Consider the following 17,477-nt stretch of genomic DNA (forward strand, 5'->3'; position numbering starts at 1 on the left):
GGCCTGGCCCAAGCTTGGCAGACTGTTTACTTTACTTCTAGAGCTGCTTCATCTTTTAGTTTTAGTTTCTTTACCATGCCCAAAATTCGAATGGTTAATTGTGACTAAAACACACTAAGGTTGTATTTTTGGTCAAAAATTGTTAAAACTTAAAGGTATGTGTGCAAAATCAGTTCGTATCGAATTCGCGTCAGTTTGTATCTGTCAGTAATTGATGGTGGGTTGGTCTATATTCTAAGCTAGTTTATTCTATCTTTTGTTGTGCTTTTTCCTTCAAATTATAACTGTCTTTCCTGACATTGTCCCCCTAAAGTGTTGGTTGAATTTTGGGGTGGACTTTTCATCTTTCTCTTACACTTCGTGGCCTCTTCTTTGCTGTGGTGCTCCTTTTGGGCTTGAGCCGCTGAAATGCTGCGGCGGTTGCCAATATTTTTCACCAAAGGCGCAACAAAAACAACACGGCGAAAACCCGCTGCCACAAACACAATGTTGTTGTATCTTTAGCCACACGGCCGAAGCGAGCCAAAAAGAACTCGTTTGACTTGTTGAACAATATTTCTTTTCGCCTTTTACTCTGTGTATTTGTTGTGCTACTGCTGTGTTGTGCTTATGTATTCGCTGTTGGATTTTCTCGGCTGAATAATAATTAAAAATCACTTTTGTTGCTCTAGTGGAAATTCTGCCCGATTTGAATATATCTGTATAAATATTTTCCACCGAACTTTTCTCACACGCGGCGAAAAAGCAGCGGCGACGGCGACAAAAATCGGTGACGAAAACAAAATAAAACGCGGCGAAGAATTTGGCTTTTGGCGGAGGCTTTCAGGGGCTATATGAACTGATTATTGATTCGATAAACTTCAATTTGTCTGCACTGCACTAGGAATTTTCTTGCACTTCGTTTCGTATATTCTTGAATATATTTATTTTGCAATATAGCCAGATTGTTGCGAACTGAAATCCAAATTCCGACGGCGACACGAGGAGAAGGCGACTGAGAATCGAGTTTTCTCCGCTCGCTGCGATTCTCCAATGTGGCTGCGACGAAAACACACGACAGACTGAAGAAGCCTGCAGACCGGAGACTGGAGCCGGGCTCTCTCTCTTACTTCAGGATGCCCGAGCGCAGAAATCCACCTCGACTGCAACCCACCTGTGGTCAAGAGATTGCTGTAATGAAGATGGCGAGCCCCGAAGAATCGGAGTCGCTCAGTGGTGAATAGTTTCTCCCCAGAGTGGTTTGGTCGGTTTCTCCCAGAGAATCGGAGAAGAATTTCAAAAGGTGCACACACAATACACAAAATAAAATCGACGACAGGTCCACAATTAGCCAGGGAAGAGAGCTATCTGTCTATAGCTGCTCTCCCGCTCCGAGAGCGACCCGCTATAACTACTATAACTACCCATTGTTTTTGTGGCCATGCCAGGCTCTTCTGGCATGTAAATTAGCTGCTCTCCGTGAGAGAGAGCTCACCTGAGAAGCATAAACCGGTTGGCAGTCATGCTCACCTGTGTGCCAAGTTGTTGTTGCCGAGTGCAGTGGAAGTGGTGGCTCTACACAGGCAAAAAAGTCGTATGATTATAGTTTGGACATATATCTAAAATATGTGTATGCAATATTACTTTAAGCGTTGTAGGCACATTTTTAAATACCATTAATGATGATTTAAAACACAAGTCTCCTCTGTGGCATCCTCGAAAGTCAATCAAAAATAAGCCCCAGGTTTGTTTTGTTTGTGTACAGTGAAGTGCGGAAAAGAGGTCGAGGGGTGCGCAGGGGTGGAGTGCGGCTTGGAGTGTTTGGTATGCGGCCGGCCCCCCTGTCCCGTCCCCTTTCGCTTCCCCATCCTGCGCCTCCTGCTCCTGGTTCTTCCCATTGTTTTGCGTTTTTGGAACCTCAAAATTAGGCAGGAGCAACAATGTTGCGTCAACAACCGAACAATGCATATGTTGCGTAAGCTATAGCTTAATGGAAAGGAGTAAAAACTGAGTTATGGAGTTAAGTATATAAGCCACGATCTAGTTTAGATCAGTACTATTAAACACTTTAAAAAATATTTCTTCAAAAAACAAAATGATCAATGAAAATTAGCAAAATCCTGATGAACTGACTGATGGCCTCATTTTGGGTCCACGATCAGTAAACGTAACAATTTGACGCCATTGAAGTGGCATTTGAAGTGCGCCTTCTCGTTCTTCAGCTTTTTGACTCTTGCCGTTTTAATCGCGGCTGCCAATCAACCCGTGCAATAGCAAGATCTGAAGAACTGAATTCTTGTACTGTTCGTTTTCTCCACGAACTGTCGGAAAATTCGGCGCCTTAAGTAAAAGTTGCTGCAGCAACATTAACGAAAATGCGACTCGCTTTTTGAGGCGGGACCCTCGTGGAGATGCCATAGAGCAGATTCCGATTCCGTTCCCAATTCCGCGGAACTCTCAAGCGCTCGCAAATTCAGCAATTTGTCTGGGAAGCGTACACGAAAAGTGCGTGCCACATCCCAAGGAGCAACGGTGCGGCAGAAGTCGCTGTTTGATGCTCGTTTATGGGGAATGCGGTACGTTGGTGGCTCAATGAGCAAGTGGGAATGGGCATGGGCATGGACGCGCCATGGTGGATCACATGGCCGGTTGCGGGAGGTTTGCTCTCCTACCGACAATGGACAATGGTTAACCATTTGGTCATTCGCCGCTTGTCAAAACCGTAAATGACGTCGCTTAGCTGTCGGCTTGCATTTGCCACTTTTCAAATGAAATGAGTTAACAGCAAGAGCAACAACAATCTTGACAGGCACTTGAAAAACAAAGAGAGTAATGTCTGGCTGCACCGGAAGAAATCATAATGAGCATGGAATCAATAAAAATAATACAATTGTTCATCAAATATATTGGTACTCGATTAGGTACCAGTCTGTTAAGTTGTTTCATACTTTAAAGTTTCAAACACTTCATTTGCGGTCATATAAATTTTGCTATGTGTGCTTACAAAGTGATTAGAGATCTGGGCTAGAGCGGATAAAGCTGGTCACTGCCGCCACCCACACGCAGACCCAGATCAGAGGCGTACTTGGATTTGTGGATTTGTGTAGATATACATAGAAAAGGGGGTACTTTGCCCGCCCGCTGCTTGCAAATCGGTTAATGGCAACGAACAGCATTGAGACTCATTCGGAGTAGAGTTGATGGATTTATGGATGGAATCCGATGGATGGACATGGTGGATAATTTGCAGCAGCCATTGAAATTTGGCACTCTTCGCCGCGGACAGAGAAGGAGGGATGGGACTAGCAGATCAGATCAGCCGATCGATCAGCGGGCATATCCAGCTGCTTCCTGCTTTGTCAACATTTCTGGGCCCAGAACAACGTTCGACAATGCAGCTTTTTAGATTTCAACATTCAGACTTCAACGATCGACGGTCGACGTTCGACATCCAGCTTGTTGCTAAAAGCCCACACACAAAACGACAAAACGAAGCGAATCGGAATCCATCATGCGAGTAATATGCAAAGTTACATAGCTGCAACATCCTAGCCGGCAAAAATATGGAGGATGAGGATGAAGATGAGGATGCGGATGGGGTCTGGGCTTGGCTGGGCAGGGCCGCGCTGAGCCATTCATTCGCCTTAAAATCAATAGCAACATTGTCGTTGTTGTAGCCGCGTTTCTGCTGTTGTTGTCGTCGTCATCCTTGGAATCGTCATCATCAACAACTGCAAACAACATTCGCCTGTCAGCGGCAACATCATAAATTGTTGTTTAGCCACATGTTGCAGGCTGCGACTGCGATTCCGACCGAGAATCAGACTGGGACTCGGACTTGGACTTGGACTCCGTTTCCTACTTCATCTCCGGCATTTCAGTTTTTCAGGCTCCTCGAATGCTCTCCCTCCTGCGAGGCTCTCTTTTCGGTTCCGTGCTGTTGTCTTTCAGGCGGGTCTTGTTTTGCACACTTCCTGAGTGGATCCTATAGACTTGATCCGCATCGGGATCCTTTTGGTTTTTCTGTTTCTGATGCAAAAGAAGAATTTCATTGCTTCATCCACAATCTCCATAATATTGTCATATATTTTCTCAGCTAAAAAATATTGGAGTGTATCTTAAAGCTAATTACCTGAATCAATTAGGATTGCTACAAATCAAATGACCACAAAAACTCTCTAAATCGCATCTCTTAAAGCTCATCGTAGAGTATGCCATTATTCACCTAGTAATTCGAGTGGATTTTCTTTTCCCCTGTGTTGTTGGCTTCGCTGCTTGTTGATTTCCTGCGTCCGATAGTAAGTTTTATTTATTTGAGCATTCGCCTGCGATTCTGCTCCTGTCCGGCTCTAAACTCCCGGTATAATCCTGTGCTCTGGCCATGCAAATGTGGTCGATGGAACTGGTGGAATTCCTGCTCTGATCTCGAGCTGTCGACGGGCTCATCATCAAATCATAAGTTGAATGCAGAATAGCTTTCAATACCCCAGATTCCACCCCCGCCCCGGGTATCCGTGGGAATGGTGGGCTCAGGGGGAAATGTCAATAAATTTTGCTATTTTATTTCGGTAGCCGACGCCGTCATCGTTGTTGTCGTTGTCGCTGTCGCTCTGTCGACCCCGGCGTCGTTCATTAATCTCTAAATTATGCGAATTTTTAATGAGACGCGCATTTTGTTCGATTTTTCATGCGTTCGAACGCCTCCTGTTCTGAAGATTCCATCCACTCAAAGAAATTTAGCTAGAGTTATTAGTTAAATGTTTAGTTTGGTTACACATTTTAAATACAAAGTTTTCCTTGCCCTACCAATGCTAGTTTAATTTTCTTTTTAATAGCTTATCGATGAAAATTGATGGGACACATCCCTAAAGTAGTAAAAAGTTCTCGGTGTAAAGGCCGCGTATGAGAAAGATCTCTCTCTCTCTTCGATCTCGGGAGTTCCGCAACTTGTTTCGCCTTCTGTTTTAGTTTTAATTGAAATACGCTTTCGATATAAAGCCAGGTTTAGAATGGCCAGCTCGAGTGGAGAAGTCCAAGCCAGTCGGCTGATAAGGCGGCGTTCCACTTACATGGGCCATAAGGCAAGCGGACAACTTGGGTGGGTTCTGCGGCAGTGCTAATGAAGTCGGACTGCTGCGCCCAGCTCGTATAAATAATAGCACAGGAAAATGAATTCCTAAATTTGGCTAACCTTTGGCTGTGGCGCTAGGCCTTTGATCTTGCTCAATTTCTGCGAGTTCCTCCCCGAAAAAGAAGAAAGAATCTATAAAAGCGCCATAAAATACTAATTGACTTGAACTGGGGATTAATTCTAGCGGTGAATTTATGTTACACAACAAGCGAATTGAATACTTGCCGGTTTTATGCGAAATTTATTGAAATCTCATCGATTTGTCAAATGACTTATGAGGAAGGCGAGCGAGCGAGCACTGGTATCTCTGATTTAAGTCCAGCTCTGATCGATTATTGTCGCCGAAATCTGTAAACGCTTCCCATAAACCTAAGTTATGCATAAATACACAGTTCTCGGGAAACCTGAGACGAACGGCAGCTCAAGTTCGCCGGGTGGTGCAAAGAGGCGTTCTAGTAGTTCATCGAACCTCAAAAAAGTACTCATATTTATACCTTGTCAGGTCATGTTTAATTTAATATTTTTTTAATTTGCTTAGACCTAATATTCATTATTTTAATAGTTAGATAACATTTCCTTTGCTTCTTACCACAGATATCTTTTGGTCTCAAGCGTTGGCCGAAGAATTTCCAGACACTTGGCCTTAAGTTCCTTTCCACATCTTTCCTCACTTTGCATTGCAAATTGGCTCGCTGTCTGGTTGCAACCTGCGAGCTGCTGCGTTCTGTGAGCATTATCCTTATGGAGGATGGCGGATATCGGTGGCTGCTCATATGCATATGCCACTCACTGCGGCAACAACTGCAGCTGAATTCGGAGGAGCTGACCCCGCCGCATCAATAGTCAATAGGCATCAATCTCTGGCAGGAAAAACGATGTTGCATGTTCCACGTTCTCCCCTCCGACTTTCCTGCCTTTGGGAGGCTGTGCCCGGCCTTTGTGGGATTTCTCAGCGACTATATGTTGTCGCCATTTACTAGTCGTCTGTATCTGTATCTGATGCTGGCTATCTACGCTCCTGCTGTGCCTTCCGCTTAAGTCTCAATGTCGCCTCCTCCGGCCGGCCTCTGCCCACTGTGGCACGCATGTTGCAAACTGATTTCCCATATTTACTGACAACTAGACAAATTTCAGGCATAAGTCAGGCCCGCAAAGACAAGGCCCTAGCTCCGTTGCCAATCCCTGCATTTGCATAAGTTCGCGCATTATGTCCAAAACTCGCATTTGTTCTTGGTACCAGAGCTTGGTACCCGGTCCTCCTCTGGACTTCTTCTGCCGCATCTCGTGGTCGTCGCATAAATTATCGTCGAGCATTAAGCAAAAGTCTATTGAGCATTCCGCGAAATTGCGGTTGCAGTTAGCAGATAGAAAGAGAGAGTGCGGCTTGATTGGCCATGATCATGTCCATGATTATATCTAAGATTATGACTATGACTCTCTCTTGAGCAGAGAGAAAATATTAAATATTGATGGACCACTTAAAAATCAAAAATTTCACTTATGTCTCACAGGTTCTCCTCATTATTACAGTCTTATATCATTAAAACATGGCCAATTATAGCAATGATCCTTTATGAAGCACACATTTTCTTTCTGTGTACCGCTCATAAGATTCCATCTGATTTCAACAATTTCCCATCGTTTAGGTGAATCGGTTTGTCTTCCATTAAATTTCCATTTTCATTTTGATTCGAGTTTTGATTAATTGCCCAAACATCAACAGCCGCAGCAACGACTTCATTAGCCATTGCCTCCAGCCGGTGGAAAGTGTATCGCAGACCGGAGATCACAGAACGCAGATCCTACGTCTGCCGGATTCTGTGATGGCATTCTAATCAGCGGGTCGCCAACAACTTGGGCTAATTAAGCTACACAATGACATCGCCGCCTCTCTGTCTTACCAACCGAGCAACTTCCCAGCTCTGCTCCCGATGGTCGTTTGCTGCCTTTGCATATTAAATTTCATTGATGATCTACGGATCCGTAGAGTTGCATTTAATTTTTCATCGCAACGGGAGATTTTCACACATCGTCTGCAATCCCCAATCGCCGGAACATCTCCGCAGCAACTGCGTCGGTTCCACTTGGCGTATGATTTATGGGCCAGCATTTAATTGAGTTATTGTTGCCCAGTATCGGTCCCTGGTTGCGGATTAACCCAGCGACCTTGTCGCCAGATTTGATCAGATGACAAAACCCACTTAACTAAGTGGACCAAGTGACTTCAAATGAATTCGGTATAGTTGGCATCAGTCCAATCATCTTTCGTTCATTAGATGAGCTCAAATGTACGTTTGTTTCAGTACTTCTTCCTCGTCAATAGTTCTTCATAAATTTAATCAAATTAAAGAATGCCACTTTGAGTCGGGCAGCCCTCAAATAAATTGCCGAGGCTCAAGCTGAAGCTGAGCTCAATGCAGGAGTACGCATAAGTAAGGATTACGCGAAGGCCGGGCTTAAAAATCCCCAACTCCGACGGGGGGATAAATTCGCAACTGCTCTTCTGCGGTTGCTTCTGTGGCTCTTTTCGAACGTATTGCGGCAAGGAGCCAACAATGGCGCATAATTTTCAGCTTCTCAGTTTTGACCTCTCAATCCGCCGGCGAGGGAGCAGTTGGAGGAAGATAACCAGCGAACTGAAGCGGGCCACTGGCCACGGGATGTGAGTGTGCGAAAGAAGTGCACAGCTAAAAAATATTATGGCGTTCCTAAACCTACTAAAGAATAAGGATAGTACCTTTAAGTGATATACCCTCACCTCACCCTTTAAGATCTCGCATTTAACATCTATATAATTTACAGATTTATTTTATTTTATTTAACAATTCCGCACGTCACCTAATTTTTTTGTCTGCACCTAGAAAGATCACCGAAGGTAACCAGGGAATGCTTATTGGAGCCACATGCCAGTGCACTGGCAAAAATAGTCGTGTTGGGCCTCGGACTCCAATTGGAGATCCTCCCCCCTCGCAAACCAATTGCGCTGCTCCACCGTTCGTCAATTCAAATTAATCAGAATTAGGCAATTACAGAAATTACAAAAATTACATCGTAATTTTCTGGGCTCTTCACGTTAAAAGCTTTTGAAAAATTGCGCATGCGTATTGGGAGCGAGTGAGCCCCTCTGCGCACCCTCCGCTTCATCCGGAGTTGTTTGTGGTTTGCTGTTTGCGCCCAGTTCAGTTCTGCTGGTCAGGAATTTATCGTGGCTTAGTCTGGGCCAAGTTTAAAGCTGGGACAGTCTGTGCCAAAATGGATGCCCTCTGGCCATTGGAGTATACAGTATGCTGCGTTCGGTCAATCGATTTCTGGGGGATTAGAAACCACGGAAAGTATGTCAGTGGAAACCCGAGACAGGGAAGCTGATTTGTTCGCTATATACCAAGATAAATACCATCCCCTTAACAAAAATATTTTGTAACTTCCATTGACAGGAACTCGGGTTTTTCTCCGACTGGAAAAGCAATCCCCTGTTCGATCAGCCAGTGATGATCAGCCACCATCCATATCGGTTAGCCACTTGCTGACTTCTGTCCAATGACTTCGCGTATCAGCAGCTGCCGTTGAATGCACAGAGTGAGCTTCGTATCTGCAAATCTCTAAATTGCCACAAATTAACAGATAATTCGCGATGGCCGAAACCCGAACGGGAAAACAGAAACAGAAACGCCAAAGACAGCGACTGCTAAAAAGATTCCGTTTGATTTCAGCGCGCAAAGGCGACGCTAATAGATACTTTGCGTGCTCACACTTACACTCGCATTCGTAGTATTTGCACTTTTGCATCTGTGGAACTGCAACGGCAGCAGCGAAAATCCTAATGCAGTGGGCACACTGAAACCAAGACTTAAGCAAAGTGGATGCAGTCGGAGAAATACTTTTCATTTTCTTATTTACTTTGGCTATTATCTGAATTGACATTGGTATTCTCTTCGTGGCGTCCAAAGCCAAACAGCTCAGTTTTTTTTTTCCTGTGTCACTGGCTACCAACTTCCAAGCTGGTTGCACAATACCCAAATCCAATTTTCGAATTCCCACATGCGTTCATTATCGGCCACGGATTCGGATTCGTATTCGTATGTACTCAGAGATCGGCTCTGGAGCTGGACTTCGAGGTGGAGACCGGATTGGGGGATGGGCACTGGGGGACTGGGACTCAACTGCGGGTGCGCGCGTGCGCATAACTCATTTCGCACTTTGTCCGTTTCATAAGACCAATTAAAGCGCCGCGGTCCAGAGGAGCTCAATGGAGCTAAGTCGCCGCGGGGCGCCTTTTACCACCAGCCTTAACTTTACCCGAGCCTGTGACAATTTTCCATGTGAGCACGGCTGACGTCGGATTAAGTGGAAAATTTGACAAATGCACCGGCGAGGAGGAGGCCGTGATAATCACCTGATCCGATCCGCGGATCCACTGCCTCGGCAACTCCTTCCCCTCCCTCCGTACAAATTTGCGCATTTGTCCAAAGCAGCGTGAACATTTCGCACAATCGAGAAGCCGGCGGATCGGGGAATCGGAATCTCTCTTTCCCTTTCGGGCCCCAACCAGCATTTAATGCGCATTTCGTTTTCGTTTCGTGCCCAATCCGCCAGCCACGAAATTATGTCAATAACTAAGGTCATATGCATAAATTCTGAACCAGCAGCCAGGGACACTGGACGCTGGACGTTGGGCAACGAGCTCGGGGACCCAGAGACCCATAGAGAGCCTCGAACGAGCACGAAATCTGTAACTGCATACTAAATGCTGCAGGCAGTCTGCCCTGCTTTTCGGCATTTACTCTGCCCGATGGATAAGGGATAATGATTGTGAAATCAACAATAAACATAGTTTAAAGTCACAACGTAAATATTCTCTAGAAATATACCTGAAGAAGTGGCTCATCAGGGTATTCGCTATTCCCATTAGAGACTCGCGAGTTTGTCCTGAAAATTAAGCCCACCTCGTTTGGTTGCAAGTGCACGTGTCTTGCTTTTGTGGCTGATCACAATGGAAGCTATTTACAGAAAGAGAGCGGGAGGTGGGGGGCTGTGGGGATAGAGAACGCCTCCACCTTGGCAGTTGAGTCGAGTCCGCATGCTAATAAAATGATATTTTATTGCTTTTTGGCGGCTCATCACAGCCAGAGTGGAACTCCTAAAAGGCTATGGCACTGAATAGGGGGTCATTGGCAATGGATACAAGGCATCTTGCATGGCTAATTGCCTTGGGAATCGTGCGAAGTCTGCAGACGCCTGCTACGCATTCCCCGAGATTAAATGCCCCATTTGCAATTGACTGACTGACAGAGAGCGGGAAAAGGAGGGCTAGATGGCTGGAAGGGAGGCGGGCGGGTGGGCATACTGAAGTGGGAGTTTCTCGTTGTGGAAATTGCCGAGCGCAGAACAGGACTTGCAGGTCCCTGACCCAGTAATTGGACGTGAAGAACATGCCACAGCGCAGAAAGCCAACCAGCAGCAATCTTGGGATTGTATTTAGATGCTGCAGTCTGCCGGGGATGCAGTCTCCGCGCAGAGACAAGCTGGGGCAAGAAACTAGCCCAAAACACGATTAACCCACATCTTGGACGCGATCATAAATTATTATGCAGCTGGGAGCAGGCAGCAAGCAGCAGGCAGAAGTCCCCGAAGGAGATGGTCGCGTGACTCTCGAAAAGGGGTGTTTGTGCGCTAAAAGTTTTCCAAAATAAATATGAATTAAAGTGAACGATTCAATCTAAATTTGACAATCAAAACCATTTGTAAGTACGCTGTACCAAAACGTTCAAAATCGATTCGTGTGTTTTTAAAGGCCCAATTCGTGGCAGAAATCCTCTTTTGAATATCTGTCGTGAGTGGAGTGAGCACGCACTCAGCTCCAATGAGGGGAGCAGATATGGGGATGAGGAGCAGGCACATTTTTCGGCTGATTCTGCAGCTTCAATTCGAAGTTGCAGCACACGAACATGACTTTCTAGCGGATTTCTTTGCATGAGCTTTTGTGGAAAATCGAGGGGGTTTTTGAGACGAGTTTTTTGAGGGGGGCCGTGCCAAGCAGCCAACTATTTATGCGCTGTTGCCGAGGCTTCCCTCTTCTCTACATTTAATTATTTTGTTTAAAAAAGTTTTGACACCGCGACGCGCATGCAGATTTACAGTCCGACTGCGATTGGGATTTTTCTGGTTTTTGGAAGCGGGAGTGGAAGTCATAGGAAGACTGACAGACCGGCCAGCGGCTTTTGGCATGTGTGGTTGGCGGAGCAGGGGCGACAGCCGTGACAACAAAATGTTCAAAGGCGAAACAAAAAACCACAGAAAAACATTTGCCACTCAATTTTGTGTTTGCCGGACGAGCACGAGCTGCAGATTGGCTGGGATTGGATTGGACTGCTCCCCCACCCTCCAACCTCCAGCAACCTCCTGCTTGCTGGTTGTTAGTGCCGAGTGTATCTAGATTAAGGCGCGACAATAAGTATTAAGCATTAAGTTGTCTTTGCCACGGCGCCGTGTGAAGTGCCGTCTCCATTCCGACGACTCTGACTCTCCGGGTCAACTGCTTTGTCCACACTCGTGCGACACTCGTACCGATGTGGCACTACAAATCGCCGGTCGAGTGGGTGGTTGCAGATCTGTGGCCATGGGCAACAGAGATCTCCGAGAGAAGAAGCATAGTTTTGTTTAGTTTTTCTTGTATGCCTAATGATGAAGTGGGAACATCCTGAATTGATAAGCCACAGATGTTTAGTTTAAAGTTCAATAGTAGGTATAATTAATTAGACCAACCTTTGCCGTGAGAGCTGGGTCAGAGTCCGCCGCCCCTTCCGCTTGATTTCTTCCATTGGCTTAGTCTGACATTTTCCTTTTAATTTATGCCACCAACCTGGGAGATTACACAGATTGCGGGTTATGCAAATTATTTTGCCACCGTTGCTGCCACAAAGGCTGCCGTTTCGTTGGCTTGCTGCAGTTGTCTAAGTTGAAGTCGTTGTGTGGCTTTAGTTGTTTCGAGCCCACTGACAGCCAATTTGGCAAGTCTACCGCGGGGGACAGCGCGGCTAACGTGGCGTATGAGCGATGCCATTTAAGCGGCGTGCTAAAATGGTTTTAATTATTAGCCAGCGAATGTTTGTGCATTGTTCGGGGGTAGTGATAAACAAACACAACTGAAACGAAATCGAATTGGACGCCGCACGCATTCCCGGGCCGCTCCACTGGACCGTATTGGAATTTAAATTGCACCGCCACCGAAATCGAGCTACGGAGCACCTGCTCTGCGATTTTCGAGCGGCTGGGATCGGTGCCAGTTGCTCATACGACACGGTGGCCGGTCGAACTGGTGGGCTCCAGCTAGCTCCCAGCCTCAGTCAAATCGAGTCAAAAAGTTAATTACAGTCAATGCGGCAAACGATTTTCATGCACTCTTGACACCGCCCGGTACGTGACAATATGAGAGGCAGCCTTTCCGCGACGCAGAGTTTGCCACAGTTGGGTCAAAAAAATAAACAAAAAAAACTGGTGGGGCAAAGGCTAAATTGAGGCTAAGCTGTAGCTGCCTCATTACACTCAGAAATATGCACTAACAGCTAGTGTATGGCCAGGATTGAAACATGAACACATTTTATGTGGCCCGTTAATTACTGCAATTCAAGATCAAAATTATTGGCCATTTAAAATTGTTGAATCTGTTAATTTGCTTTGACGACCACCAAATTATTTATTTTAGTGCAGTTCATCGATAGAGCGCTCCCATCAGCTCAATCTGCACTTGGCTGCCCCAAATCCCAGATCCCAGATCCAGGAATTTCGTTTGCTTGGTACTTACGCAAATGCTCAGATTGAACTGCCAGTCTGCCGTCTGCAGTCTACCCGTTTCTCATTAAAACTTTCTTTGCTGTCTGCTCCACAATTACCCGAACGACTTCATCTGCTCGATCCACGGATCCATCCGCGGGTAATGACAGACCCGGCAAAAATCTGGCAAAACCAATAGGAAATCATCGGCCATCGGTCAGTGGGTTAATTTCGGCCCACCAAAAATACTGAAATGAATTGGAGAATCCCCGAAGATGGCCTGCAATTAATCATAGATCGAGGCTTATTCGCTATCCAGCGAAAGTAATTTGTAGCCGACAAGAGACCCTGCAGATCGCTTGTAGTTCCGATTATCGCACAGCCCACCAGGTGGTCTTCCCACCATGGACACTTTCACATGTCGCAGAGCTTGCGCAGATGGAGAGAAAGGTTGCGAGAGGTAGAAGAGTCGTCGAACATGCAAATGCCTCATCAATCAGCTCCTCCGCCCTTCCCCTTCAAATCGGTGACGGGCTTTTGACACAAAACCCGGCTACTGTGCTACCGCTTGCACATGGCAATCAACGCGTCAAGCGGCCAGGAAACGGATCCCGATTCCGTCCCCAGTTCCAATCCCCGTCTGCGACACACAGAAAAAAGTTATACCTACTGAATTAAATGTGACATTACTTTATACGTATACAATGCAAATGATTGGTTGATTGGTTGATAGTTGCTCATATAAATCATTGGATTTGGCATTGGAATTAGATGGAAACCTAAACATTCATTCTTAATTGCAATTCATCGTGCGAAAGTAATGCCTTCTTGCGCGCTGTGCACCCAACATTTTCATCCCATCTCCATTTCCATCTCCGCCTCAAACTCCCCATTTCCATTTCCATTTGCCGTTTGGCTTGCAGCAAAATGTGTGAATTTCTTTGGTTTGCAGTAGGCAGCACACAATTTTTGACAGCTGCCTTCGAAATGGGAACGGTCAGCCGAGGAGAATGCATCCATCCTCCGGTGCAGAACAGTCGCACCGCAGTTCTGGGAAATCTGCACACGCTGGTCTTGTTTGTGGGTCAGCCTCAGCCCATGGAGGCGAATAGAACTGCAAATGGGCAGACTCCACCCAGAACGTCGGGGCTTATTAGCTGCACGCTAATTTATTCCGGCAAACAGAAGGCACGGCTTCTGTTGTCGAAGATTTCAGAGCCGCAGATCGCAGACGGGCAGGCGCCAGACAAATGAATGTTGTGAAATCTGGCGATTGCCTGGAAACTTTTCCGCAAAGAGATAAAAGAAAAAAGTGCTCAAGGAAAAGCAATATAAATAGAGAAGAATGGCTTGTTACATAAAACGAGAAGCTTATATTGGCAAAAAGATAATAGAAACCGAATATGGATTTGAATGTGGAGTAGGCCCTGATCCAGAGCCCAGTACGTCAGTATCGAGTCAACAACCTACATATTAGTTGCACTCACTTCGTATCTGAGATCGAACGAAAAAATATTAGAACCAAAAGTTTTTGAAGTTTTTTTTATTATAGTTTCAACATTAAGTGCAAAATGTTTCGGTCGTGTGTGCCCAAGGCGATTACCTCTAGTCGCTGTTTCGCGCGGATGTACTCGAAGGACGTGCGCTTTGGCACCGGAGTGCGGTCACTGATGATCCGCGGCGTTGATGTTCTGGCGGATGCCGTTGCTGTGACCATGGGGCCCAAGGGTCGCAGTGTGATCGTGGAGCGACCCTGGACCTCGCCGAAGATCACCAAGGACGGCTTCACGGTCGCGCGCTCGATTGCCCTGAAGGACCAGCACATGAATCTGGGCGCCAAGTTGGTCCAGGATGTGGCCGATAATACGAATGAGTCGGCGGGTGACGGCACCACCACAGCAACCGTTTTGGCTCGAGCGATTGCCAAGGAAGGATTCAATCAGATCACCATGGGGGCTAATCCCGTGGAGATTCGCCGGGGTGTCATGTTAGCTGTTGACGTCGTTAAGGACAAGCTGAAGGAAATGTCCAAGGCCGTGGACACGCGTGAGGAGATCCAACAAGTAGCCACACTCTCCGCGAACGGAGATACTGAAATTGGGCGACTCATTGGTGAGGCCACCGATAAGGTGGGTTCAAGAGGAACTATTACTGTAAAGGATGGCAAGCGCCTGAAGGACGAGCTAAATATTATCCAGGGCCTGCGCTTTGACAACGGCTATGTGTCGCCCTTCTTCGTAAACAGCGCCAAGGGGTCCAAGGTGGAGTTTGCCAACGCCTTTGTAATGATATCCCTGAAGAAGATCACTGGACTCTCGCAAATAGTAAAAGGTCTGGAGCAGTCCATGAGGCAGCGTCGTCCCCTAATCATCATAGCCGAGGACATCAGCGGTGAAGCCCTAAATGCTTTGGTCCTGAACAAGCTGAGGTTGGGCCTCCAGGTGTGCGCCGTCAAGTCGCCCAGCTATGGACACCACCGCAAGGAGCTTATAGGCGATATATCCGCTGCCACGGGAGCAACTATTTTCGGCGATGACATCAACTACTCCAAAATTGAGGAGGCTAAGCTGGGGGATCTGGGTCAGGTTGGCGAAGCTGTGATTACCAAGGACAGCACCATGCTCCTGCAGGGCAAGCCCAAGACAGGACTTTTGGAAATGCGCATCCAGCAAATTCAAGATGAACTGGCGGAAAAGCAAATCAAGCCGGAGCAGCGGGATCGTCTGCGCCAACGCCTCTCCGCCCTCACAAAGGGCGTGGCGGTGCTGCACATTGGCGGGGGCAGTGAAGTGGAGGTGAATGAGAAAAAGGACCGTGTGGTGGACGCTTTGAATGCCACTCGAGCGGCCATCGAAGAGGGAATTGTCCCCGGTGGCGGTACGGCCTTCTTGCGCTGCATTCCCTACCTCCAGGAACTTAAAATGGAAAGTGAAGATCTCCAGAAGGGCGTCAATATCGTCTGCAATGCCCTGAGGATGCCTTGCCAGACCATCGCCCAAAACGCCGGAGTGGATGGCCCAATGGTGGTGGCCAAGGTGTTGAATGGCTCGGGAGACTTTGGCTACGATGCCATGTGCGATGAATACTGTCAACTGGTCGAGAAGGGCATTATTGATCCCACGAAGGTGCTGCGGACCGCCATCACGGATGCAGCTGGAGTGGCCTCTCTTCTGAGCACCACCGAGGTGGTTATCACCGACTCCCGGAACGACGATCTTTTGTCCAAGTTGGCAGGAGCTGGCGGCGGAATGGATGATGGACTGGACATGAACATGGGTGGCTTAGAGGAGCTGGCAGCCTTAAGTGGATTGGGTGGCATGGGAGGAATGGGTGGTATGGGAGGCATGGGAGGTATGGGAGGTATGGGAGGAATGGGAGGTGGATTCGGCGGAATGGGCGCTGGTGGCGGTATGAGCGCTTCTGCCAGCAATGAAGGTCCCACTGCCGAGGAGATGAATGAAATGGTCAAGGCTATTCCCGGCATGGAGCAAGTAGAGGTGCGTGACATTGACAGTGGGATGATGTAGAACCCGCTTCCGTTATCTGATCCGCCCCAGCTCAAATCGTTTCGATAATTCAAATATCTGTTGAGTGTCTAAATTTTATGTGTTCATCTGAAATATAAATTGGCAATCGAACTAAAATTCTTGGTAAAATAAGTAGGGAACCCTTCCAAAATGACTCGAGAAAGTGAATTATTGGCCTTTTCCCTACGCCAGCAGATTTCCTACCAAATATCTTTCAACCGGTTCATTATGCTGGTCTGCAAAAAAGGCTACACTTCCTTCACACTTTCGGTTTTTAATTGCAGCCGAAAATTTGGAACGGCGACCGGCAGAGCGAATCCAGCTGCAATGCGATGATCATTTGCATAAAACAAACAGCAATTTCTCACACATGTGAGCCGACCCTCGGTTTTTTACCCCGTACTTTGCATGGGTTGTGTTTGCAGATTTCATTTGTGGCCCGCAGCTAAAAAAGCGATTCGTTACATGAGAGTGAGTGCGCGAGAAGGGGGCCTGCGGCTGGGAGCCTCCACAAGAGCGTCACATCAAACATGCATTAATAAATAAATAATTCCAATTTGCAAATTTTTCATCGAGGCCCGCAAACGAACCGAAAATGGTGGACGGACCCATCGAGCAGCGAGCGTGGGCCAGCGAAAAGCCACAGCCTCTCGGACCTCGCGAATCGGTCCTAGTCAGGTGGCTCGGTCTGGTCGTTTCGCGTCGAAAAGGAAATTGTTCATCTGGCAAACATATTGGGCACCATCGCCAAGGCACAGCAACAACTCCATTCGGCAAGTCGGAAAACTCTGAGCCAAAAACCAAAAACCAAAAACAGACGAAAGGCAAATAAAAAGGCTATCGCTATCGCTCTTGGCCAATCTGCATGTGCAGGCAAGGCTTGTGTTTGTTTTTCCTTTTTTCTGACTGCGTGTGAGACTGCGGACAATGACAACAATGAGCGAATCATGGGCACTTTGCCTGGGAACCCCTCTTGTCGTCGACTTTTCTTGGACGTCTACTAAACAAAAAATATTTCTACAGTACTCAGAAAAAAATTGTTATCAGCCATTCAATCTAATTTACACTTG

General features: G+C 46.9%; 2 protein-coding genes across 2 annotated transcripts in view; one reads left to right on the top strand and one right to left on the bottom strand.

The window, feature by feature from the left end:
• LOC6730487 (protein dachsous) overlaps positions 1–1,182 on the bottom strand; it is a 65,793-nt gene extending 64,611 nt beyond the window's left edge. Inside the window, exon 1 of the mRNA XM_039298494.2 lies at positions 356–1,182. The gene's annotated coding sequence lies outside the window, so the exon portion shown is untranslated. The remainder of the gene's footprint in view (positions 1–355) is intronic.
• A 13,147-nt stretch (positions 1,183–14,329) lies between these two features.
• Positions 14,330–16,524, top strand: LOC6730488 (60 kDa heat shock protein homolog 1, mitochondrial). The gene has a single exon (XM_002077633.3). The coding sequence runs from the start codon at positions 14,452–14,454 to the stop codon at positions 16,405–16,407; it is 1,956 nt and encodes a 651-aa protein (XP_002077669.1). The 5' UTR covers positions 14,330–14,451; the 3' UTR covers positions 16,408–16,524.
• The last annotated feature ends 953 nt before the right edge of the window (positions 16,525–17,477 follow it).

This window comes from Drosophila simulans, chromosome 2L (genome assembly GCF_016746395.2).
Source record: "Drosophila simulans strain w501 chromosome 2L, Prin_Dsim_3.1, whole genome shotgun sequence".
Classification (NCBI taxonomy): domain Eukaryota; kingdom Metazoa; phylum Arthropoda; class Insecta; order Diptera; family Drosophilidae; genus Drosophila; species Drosophila simulans.

Bases quoted from the DNA above. Each gene is read 5' to 3' on its own strand.
- LOC6730488 (XM_002077633.3), top strand. From the start codon at position 14,452: ATGTTTCGGTCGTGTGTGCCCAAGGCGATTACCTCTAGTCGCTGTTTC.